We start from the raw sequence: 10,860 nt of genomic DNA on the forward strand, positions 1-10,860 counted from the left end.
TTACACAGAGCACACTAATATGTACACGATAGATTTCTGAAATTCATCTGTGATTAATACAGTAGCTGGCACAGCCTGTTTAGCCACCCACACTTTCAGTTATTTTTGATACAGCATTCAGAAAATGGAACATATGAAAGAACACATCCTCCTAGAATGTATATGGACCGACTCCCTGTGTTATATTTATCGAACTAATTGGGAATAATTGCAGGGTTGCTATCTTGGTGTAAGCAATCAAGACAAATATCAAGGGTGTAAGAGTAGACTCAGCCTGTCAGAGTAACACATTCATCCACACTGGCAATGCTGCCTGGCTGAACACAAGCCACAGCCATAAGTTAATAACAATATTACTGGTAACTGTGGAGCATCTGGCAGGTAAGTATATTTTGTTAATCTCCTTAAAACAATAGATATTTGTTTCCTGACACAATTTTACAGTCCTTACAAACACAAAAGAGATATCTAAGGATTGCAAGTCCATGTTAAACACACAGTTAAGAAAGAATTAGTTGAATTATATATAAGATAATCACTGAAGAATGATGTCATCAAGGATTTTCTGTCAGGTCAGAGGTTTGATTTAAGAGGCTTTAATGCCTGTCTGTATTTCCAGTACTACTGTTTGTTGGCATGTTGCTTGCCTTGAAATCTGTGCCAGAAATTGATTTAAGCTTATTTTCCCAAACTACTAGCTATCTTGATAGTTTCAGTAGTTATAATATTTCATTACAACATGTTGTAAAACCTATCTACAGAATATTTTTTTGCCTCTCCTGTTACATCATAAAAAAAAAATCAGGGAGAACATGTTCATTTTCTCCCAGTCAGCTTAATCCAGAATTGTACAAAATAATAGCCTGCCAACATTTAAATGGTGATAAACAGTATCCTTGTGCTCTAGATCTTCAAAAGCTTTTTTGGCACAGAGTTCATCACAGCTCAGCTAAACACACAGTTTGCCCTCTAAGTTTGTACACTCATTTTTGTGCCCATAAGCATTGTGAGCACTTATATTTGAGGTGTAAAGGATGGTTATCACACACTGAAGTGGGCATCATCACCCACATCTAAACAGCTGCTTGGATACTTGCTGCCACATTCATTCAGCCCTCCATGCTGTCCTTCATAAGTCCTCTTTACCAGAAAACAAGATAAGAAACACAAGTTCTCTACAGCCATCAGAAACCTGCAAATGCCCACTCCTCTAGACAAATACACACTGTTATTTTGCATAGCCAATGTTTTCAGGGTAGATGTCTTTCTGACTACTCTTATTTTGGAGGTTGCCACTTTCAAGAATATTAATCTTCAAATACTGCATACTACCTGACACCTGAGGCTCCTCCCATGGCACCATCAACTCAGCACCCAAAAATAACCCTGGTGTCAAATTCACAAATGAATTTCAGCCGTAAGTCTTACTGACAAACAGCAGCTTCTGCAGGTTCAGCTTGCCTTTGAAAGTTAAGATTTAGGATTCTACATCACTTGGACATTGTTAAAGTTGTTACCATGCACTACCAGCCAGACTCACAAAAGGCTACCAGGACATGAGGCACAATTTTGGACTGGTCACAGAGTCACCACCAACTCCTTTCTAATAGGACAGACACTTCCCTAATTCCTCAGCCATAGCATGACTGCTGCTTTTCAACACTCATTTTCATAGGAGAACCAGTTTCCACTAAAAATAAACTGAACAGTAAAGTACAGCAGTGTGGGCACATAAATTAGGATTCACCTGCAAAGAAAGTCTCTCTAGGCCATTTGAAACAGTACTACAAGGGCTGTTTTCTTAAGTATTTAAGAATACTTAAAGCTGAATTGTGTTGTCTGAAGAATTATTTCAAATTTAAATCTGTCTTCATATTTATGGCATGCAGCGCTGCCTCCCTGGGGATACCCTTGCAGTTTAGTCAGAGAGTTTCTTAGATACTCTGAAGGGTGGGGATGGTTTGGGTTTGTGGGTTTTTTTCCACTCGAGGATGCTCAAGTTGCTGCTAGCATCTTAACTGTCACAAAGCATCACCTTGTATAGGAATGCCAGGTGTCAGTGACGGTAGAGTACCACTCACATTAGATTATACCTATGAAATTCGGTCTTGGAGCCAAATTCAGGTTGCTTTTCTTTTAATGTTTCCATTACCATCCATGGGGTCAAACAGGCAGGTGGAAAGAAAGAGTCCCAAGGAACACAGCACAACAGAAGAAAATACATTAGGAACACAAAGAGCTTTTGAAATAGAAGAGTCCTACACAGGATGGATGGTCTCAGCCTAACTATACTAAATCCTGTGACCCTGAAAATTTATTTAAAGGTAACAAGGTCATTTTAAAACTCAAAAGTAAGTGGAAACTAATCTCAAAAAAAAAAAATTGGAAGTCATAAACCTGGGCAAGGAGGAACATCCAAATTACAAGAATGTAAGACAAAACCTAGATATTTTTAGAAACCACATGTTAAAAGGATAGGCTCTACTGAAAACATTTCAAATACCACAGAAAGTGGAAGGCTGAAGTAGAATCTCTAACACAATACACAACCAAGATACAAAAATTGCTCAGAGCAGAGACAGCTTTTGACAAAAATGAATTATTTCCATCAGTCTTGAAAGAATCAATGAAACAAAAATCAGCTTTTACATGCAGAGAAGTTAACAAGCTGGACTTCACAAATGAGTGACCAGTGACAAAGTCTGCAAGTGATAAAAATGCTTAATGTAACCCACAACTAAACCTGGCTGATGCAGAAAAGATGCAATAAAACACTTTGGAAAGTATTCATTCAAGAATCTGGGATCTCCCAATGAATTTAGATTCCTAAAGCGAGTTTAAAACTAGAAAACTATGGAACCCACAATAGATGGCTATAATGAAATATATAAATATATTCTAGAATACAATGCTAAATTACGTTGCAGAAGACAAAAATGTGTTAAAACACAGATAAGAATCACGAAGGTCAGTTTAACATATACTTACTATCCAGTCATTCAGATGAAGTCTGAAAGAAAACAATTTCTTTTTGTTGCTTATCATTGGTAAATTGGACATAACCAGGATAGAAGAATTTGACATTTTTCCTTCAGTACCTGCCGGAAGCTGCTTTTGGAGCAAGGGCCATGGAAACCTTTTATTTGACCTAACACAACAATACATTTTTTCTTATATTTAGGAACATTCCTATCTCAGCCCACACTCACAAATAGAATAGATGACAGTCCTGGGCCTGAATCTCAGATAGTAAGGACTGCCACATGTCCATCTCCTTGAAAAGAGCTTTGGTAACCTGCTGTGCTGGAAGTCTGGCCCAAGGGCGATGTGGGTGGAAAACACAGGAGTTGGAAACAGAAGTTTGACCCCAAAAAAACAAAAATTGCTTTTATTGCAACTTAGCATGTGCTACGTAATTGTGGACATGAATGCAATATGTGTTTCAATCCTCTCATGGCCATATTTATCTTCTTTCTTCAAAGACCCACTTCTGTTTCTCCAATACTGAAGGAAGCTGAATCATGGTTCTGAAAGAGAAATCCATATTTATTGTTCCTTTCCTATGTTTCATCAACATCCAGTTGTCTATCCCTCCATGACCTCATATGACAAATGCTGACAGGGACATAATTAATTGCCTAGAAAATACTTAAAATATCCTGAGGGTTTCCACAAACAGACAGCATAATAAGAGACTTCTTTGTTTTAACTTCTTTTCAGGAATACAAATCCAAGACTTTCAGAAATTCTAGAAAATAAATTATTCCTTTTCATTTTTGAAACCTGTTCTAAATCCACCCACACCTTCAATCAAGGGCCAAGACATGTTATAAAAAATGTCAACCTCATAATTTAAAAATATTTTCTGCATTATACAACTAACATCATATCACAATGGCACAAAAAATTTAAAAGTCTCTTTAAATGATTAAAATTAATTTTCTCTTAGCTCAGTACTCAGACAAAAGAGAGATCAGGGGAAACTAAAAAAGGGGGTAAAGGAAGAAATTAAACCATGTCTAAAAGAAAAAAGACTACCCAATTTTACTTTTTTTTTTCATGTCTACATTTGTTTGGGGTTTTTTTACCAAGTAATTTAATAGCTGTGAAATATTTAGCAGAATAATAAATCATATAATACATACAATCCCTAAGAAATTACTTATTTGTCATAAATACTTCTACCTCCATGGTTTAATCTGCCTTTAGTAATGTTTCTTTAACTAAGAGCCCCATCATAGTCTAACACTGGAGTGGTCCAAGTAATTCTTAATGGTACAATAGAAATCACTACATTACACTGCCTTTAGGGAAGAAACAGCTCAATTTAACTGTGCAGTAAAGATTATCTTTGCATCAAGGGATATCTTTCCAATAACTGAGAGAAGTAGCAAACCTCTGGAAGACAGAAAATATTAAGATATAGCACAATCTGGCCAAACTTCAGAATGAAGTTATCTGTAAATGATCCAGAACAAGACTCCATTCAAAAATAAAATAAAATTAAAACAGAAAACCCAAAACAAACAAAAACAACAACAAAAAAACCCCAGCCGCCTCCAACTTACTCAGCTTGCTGATTGAGTACCTTTCTGCCAAAACAGGTACTATTCCACTGGATTCTCCCTAAAAACCTTTAAAAAGGATAGTAAATGCTGTGCTGAATTTGGCAAAAAACCTGCTGGAATATTGTGGGAGGGGGAAAGTAAGTCAGTGCTTCATATCCTGAAGACAATCTGACCTCCACAAAGAGAAATCACGCAAGACCAATGACCAGTTCCCAAAATGTAGATGTATTTCAACACAATGTTAAAGAACATGAGAACAGCACACAAGGGAACATTTTGAACTGCAAAAGCAGCAACTCATTCATCAGAGTTTGGGGATAATCGATGTCATTGCACAAGCCTGAAACAGTGCACATGAATCTGACTAACCATGCTCAGGAAATACTGGAACAGGACTTGAGAAGAGGGACCATGGCAACAGAGAGCTTATGACAGAGGCTAAAGAAAGCCGGTTTGTGTAGTCTAGTAAACAAAGGTGGTGAAGGGGCCACTGCCTATAGATAAGTCAGGGCAGTAAGCACCAGCTAAGGGTGCTAAGTCAGATGGAAGACAGTTCTGGACCAGAACAAATGCATGAGAACTGACTGCGAGTGAATAAATTCAGATCAGAAATCAGGAGAAGTTATCCAAGCCTTAGGTCCAGCATGCCAGTGAACTGAAGAGTCAAGAGGGAAACCCACCTACTTAAAGATGGAGATGTGTCAAATGATGACATTAAGTGGGCTTGTGACAGCAGAAGACTGACTCAGCGACCCAGGAGGACTTTTTTTAAACTTGTGTGTTCCTATTAGCTGACTATTTAGTCATCTTTCTTCTAGATTAAGACATGACCTTTCCCACTTGTCTCCTGGACTGCTAAAGCCACAAAGACCTCTCCTTTCTTTCTCCAGACACCAAAAAAACATTTTTAGAAAAGGAATCGTATTTACAACATGCAACTTCTCACACTTTTCCACTTTCTCAGGAGGGCTCCAAGGAGGACAGTTGGGTCATCACATGCCATAAAATACGGTTCATTCTGACCATGTGATAGGCAGCAGCAGAGGAGGGGCACAGCAGACCTGTGACAGATGCTCCTGTGCTCTACCCCCTGCAGCACTACAGTAGTAGGGTGATTAGGCACATTAGGCTGTGAATTTCAGCTGCAAATGGCATCAGTTTAGACAGGAGGGATGTGTAACATCAAGTGATTACTTTGAGTCTCTGTGGATCCTGATTTCTGAATGAGAGCCTGTGCTGCACCTTATAAACAGTAATGTTCTCTCCACGCATTTTGGGTGGAAAGACCAGCAAATGGAGACAACACAATATGAGCAAGAACTTCTAAGAAGCTGCAGAGAGCCAGCACTGCTAGTTTGGCATTGTACTAGGCTAATGTGGCCCTGAACAGCTTCTGCTACATTTATCAGTTCAATCAAGTTGCCTTCAGTTTCTCCACTTCATCTCAGTATTTATCTACAGTGTTGGTCATGGCATGACAACCACATTATTTCCTTGGCCTTTACTTGGGGCAGTTGGGCAGCAATCTTTTGGGAAGGGGAAAGGTGAAATTGAAGACAGATGAGCAGCTTGCTGGAGCCCCTGGCCTGTAACACTCCCATCCTCAGGCCAAAAGCACTGAAACTCTCCACAATGTTAAGAAGAAAGCTTTGCTGCTTTGTGCTGCACTTTGGGAGCATCACTGACAACAGCACTGCAGCAGCAGCGTGCACTGAGCACAGCCTGTAGTAGTTACCAGTACTGCCTTCATTATTCAGAATCAGTATTGCCCTCATTAACCTCTTCCCATTGCCATGCCACACGAACAAACCCAATCTGTTACTGCCACAGAAGAGATATCCAGAAGGAGCAATGGGCTTTTCCTTCTGTAATGTGAAAGAACTGTCTTTCATGGATATAGCATGCTCCTGGAATGTATCTCACCCCAATGGACCATGCCTTAAACTTAATGTGAGCAAGGAAAGTACAAAACCTGTTAGAATAATATTAAAGAGACATACACTAAATTACCATTAATGGTATCACACCAGACTACTAAATGGGAGGAGCATGGTAACTGATTCATTAAAATGTTTCTAACAAATGGTTCAAAGATACATTTTTGGGAGAACCAACATAGCTGCCCCAAGAGATGGAGGTTAATGAACACTGTTTTTTTCATATGGGCCTTAAATAAGAATTTAAAGTCAAAATATTGTGTCACCCAAAGACTGACGGTGAAAGAAAGCAAAGCTTACTTCAAGAGGCATCTTATCGTAATTCACACAACTAATTTTCCAGTAACCACACTAGATGTTGCATTTTTCTACTATGTGCTCATGCTTTAAGCCATTTTTTCTCTTAAAAATTCACACTGAGGCTGTGTACCTATTAAGTAAAGAAAACACTGTGTAAATATTGAGACAAACTACAAGTCTTGGAAGCATATTTTGTGTATACCATTTTCTGTGTAGCTGAGAAGTTACTTTCTCAATATCCCAAGTCATAACCTTATATTAAAGCCCATCTTTCATCTAGGATACCTCAAATCAGGAACACAGGAACTATCCTTCAGCCTTGCCAGAATGTGTATGTATTTATAATTTTACTTCTTCTACCTGCTTCTTTAAGAGTTTGGTAAAAAATATAACTCATTTTTTAGAAATGCTTACAAACTCATCTCTGTTGATACAACAAATCTTTGTTAGTTTTGTCCTAACTGTTCAATGTAACAGCAACACAACACTTTGAACTTGCACGGCATACTCCATCTCATGATCTTCTAAATAAGAAGTGGTTCTCCAAGCTTAGATGAGCTCAGTGAATGCCCCTTGAAGTGTCAGAGTTATAACAACGGCAGTGACCCCCACGTGGCAAGCAGAGGCAGGGAAGATGAGGCAGGGAAGGAAGGCAGCGCTCTGTACTGCATCCAGGAGGACATCTACTGGTTGTCGTGGCTGGCCAGGGTTATGCCAAAACAGACCTGGTGCATTCTGCACACCAAAGCTACCACAGCAGAAACCTACACCACCGAGATGCTTCCTGGCATCACAGACTCTTGGCACAGAGCTGGGATTGGAGCTTTAGACTCTTTTCCTTAAAACATGGGGTTATTTCCTCTTCAAGTAAGTCAAGATTGAAGTTTCTTTGAGTTAAACTTTATATCAAAATTTATATTCTTAGAGAGCTGGTTTGTGGCTGCCACCACACCTCCAGCCTAGTGATTCTGCCAAACTCTATCCCCAACAAGAGAATATCAGCCTACATTAACTTTCATCCACATCCCAAAGTTCATCAAATGTTGAACATTGCATTTCAATGATCTCTGACAAGCTTCCTGACTTCTCTGGACTCCCTAGGGTCCAGAAGAGCTCTACAGTAGACCTATTCCTGGGTTTTGGTCTCAAGAGGAATTCAGCAACAAACAGCCTACAGGTGAGCTCATTTTACCTTAACCCTATCATCCCCATCAGTGTGAAAATTTCAGGGCAAAAAGTAATTCAACACAGAAATAAGCAGCCATTATCCATTCAACAAATTTTGGGTTTTTTCAGGGATTTATGAGTGCACTCATATCTCTTTGATCACACTGGATTTCAGACTAAGCCAAGAGAAACAGCATTCATTATTGCCTTACCCCTAGGTGTGGCAAAATCTCTTTGGTGTCTGCTACGTTCTTATCAATCTTTACCTGCTACTAATTGATAGCACAAAAGAAATCCTGTGTTCCTCTCTCATCCTGAGAAATGCCAGCTGCTTCTGGCAGTGCACATTCCCCACTGGACAGAGCTACCTGTGAACCCCTCACAGGAGAACCAGGGGAAAACTGGCATCTCACGCTCCACAGGTTGCTCTCATTCTTTGAGTAAATCTCTCTTTGGTATCAAAATACAAAGACACAAGGAAGAGCCTTTTTCTATCTTCCTCTCTGTTAGTTGCAGTTCAGTGGCAAAGTATATAAAGCAATAAAAAGTATATAAAGCAATAAAAAATAAGCAAACCTTTACATGTGCCAGGTATGAAATATAAACCTGGTGGTGCAAAAGGAAAGCTCTCCCACTGCCACTTCAGCTTATATCCACGTGAAGTATGACAGAACAGCAGTCACCAGCACTGATTTACCTACAAGTCTACTACCACTGACCAGGCTCGAGCACCCCACAGTGGATGCGCTCTGGAGACCAGAAACAGCAGTTTACCAGCACTAGAAATGTCATTAATTACTGGGAATGTTATTTCCCAGCAGGTTAAAAGCATAGCTGAGGTCTAGCTAGGTTCAATTCTGCAGTATAGCAAGAAATAACTCAGCGAGCATTTCCCTCTTGCAGACACAGATAAACTTCAACTGGCAGCTGCTGCTCGCCTCTCCCCACAAGCCCACCAGGAACGTAACCCACATGCACGCCTGCTCCAATGGCAGCACGCAAAGCAAACGCTCTCTTACAGACGGAGACGACTGCGATTCTTTTAAGGAACAACAGCTCCCGAAGGCACAGCTCAACAGGAAGGCCTGAGGCTGCTCTGCGCTGTGACTGAGCAGCCCGTGCGGCTGGGATTGATCAGGTCACCCATAGACCAGAATGCCCTTCCCTAGGAGGGGCGGAAGAATCAAACCCCCATTCTGCTTCCCCCTCCCCTTCTCGACAGAAAGTAAGGGGAACACTCCTCTTACCTGAACTCGGGCAGGAGGTTTGGCCGCAGCCCATAAAAAGCCGCCGAGAGAGTCACTAGCCAGCCGGGTTTGTAATTCCCATTCTCACACTCCAGGTATGGTGAGGACCACCGGATGTGGTTCTTATCAGCAGTGAAGCTCTCCCGCCTCTTCCAACTGTTTTCCAAAGTTTTGGGGCCCGTGTTTAACACCTTCCTGTGCAGATGTGGCCTCCACTTGCGCTTCAAGCTGTGGAACCACTCTGTTTCCACAGAGGCGTTGGCCAGGCGGTGAGCGGTGGAGGACAAGTCCTGCAGGAGGACCTGGCTCTCGTGCCTGCTGGCTTGGAGGAAAACCTGGGGAGTGGAGGAGAAAGGCTCCGTGCTGAAAGTGATAGCGGCCCTGGAGATGTTGGGGTCCTCCTCCAGCAGGCTCCTGATCAAGGCGCGGTACCACTCCAGGTCCTCCTGCAAGTTCTGCTCCCGCGACTTATTGCTCTGGAGGATCATGTTGAGTAAGTTGGTGGCGTGGGTGAGGGTGCCCAGGGCGCCGTGCAGGGAGGGGTGCGAGGTGAAGCGCGACTTGCCGGCGAGGCTGGCCAGCTCGTACCGCCCGGAGCAGTTGGCTCGCCGCAACTCCCGGGAGTCGCCCGTGTAGAGGAACGAGGCCACGTCCTGGGGCACCTCCTCGGCGAGCCGCTGCGCCAAGATGGTGCTCTCTGTAGAGCGGCTCCGCGGAGCCGGCAGAGGCTCCCGGCTCTTGATGTGGTTGTAAATAGGCTGCTTCCCTCCGAGCGCCCGCTCCCGGCCGCGCACTGCCTGCCCTTGGTCTCCGGCAGCCCCCAGCCCGCGCTGGGCGAGGAGCAAGAGGAGAAGGAGCCGGAGCAAAGCCATGTCCCCCGGTGCTGCCGGTCGCGCCGGCACGGCGAGGCGGCTGAAGATGAGCTTCGCGCAGGCGGCCGCGGCGCAGGGGTGCGAACGCGCAGAGGCGGCCGAGCGGCAGCGGGGCGGAACGCGACCCCCGGCCCGCGAGTCACCTGTGGCGGTGCCGCCCGCAACCTCCCCAGCGCGGGGCTCCGCACAGCCCCACCGCCGGCGCGGAGCGGCACGCAGCCCCTCCGGCGACAGCAGAGCCGAGCCCTCCTGCGCCTCCTCCCGCCGCGGCCACCGCGCTCACTGAGCTCCTGCTCGGCGCAGCGCGCAGGGGCGGCGGCGCCCGCGCCCGGCGCAGCGGCGGGTCCCCCGCGGCGCCCCGCCGCCGCCCGCGCTCCGCCGCTCCGCATCCTTCGAGCGCCGCTGCCGGAGAGGGGGGCCCGTGGCGCGGGACTGCCACTTGCTGCGGGGATAGGCGGGCGGGGCTGCCGCCGCGGAGCCAGCGGACAGGCGCCCGCCTCCACCAGCGCTCGGCTCTGCGAGCGAGGGCGCCCGGCCGTGGGAGGACAGACAGTCACCGGGCGGCTCCGCCACGGGCAGCCCCACACCGCGCGGCGCTCCTCACCACCGGCCCTTATAGGTGTACGCCAGGCAGCGGCCGCCCTATGTGGCCGCCTCGCCTGTCAGTCAGCCGGCAGCCACTCACGGGGCAGGAGAACGGTGCCGTGCGATGCCGGGGGAGGCGGCGCTGCTGCCGCGGAGAGGCGTCGAGGCACCTGGCTTCACCTGC

General features: G+C 44.6%; 1 protein-coding gene across 1 annotated transcript in view; it reads right to left on the reverse strand.

Moving 5' to 3' along the window:
* GPR158 (G protein-coupled receptor 158) overlaps positions 1–10,338 on the reverse strand; it is a 186,663-nt gene extending 176,325 nt beyond the window's left edge. Inside the window, exon 1 of the mRNA XM_030943165.1 lies at positions 9,220–10,338. Within this exon, the coding sequence (XP_030799025.1) occupies positions 9,220–10,091 (872 nt within the window). The 5' untranslated portion in view covers positions 10,092–10,338. The remainder of the gene's footprint in view (positions 1–9,219) is intronic.
* Positions 10,339–10,860: the final 522 nt, after the last annotated feature.

Source organism: Camarhynchus parvulus, chromosome 2 (assembly GCF_901933205.1).
Source record: "Camarhynchus parvulus chromosome 2, STF_HiC, whole genome shotgun sequence".
Taxonomy (NCBI): domain Eukaryota; kingdom Metazoa; phylum Chordata; class Aves; order Passeriformes; family Thraupidae; genus Camarhynchus; species Camarhynchus parvulus.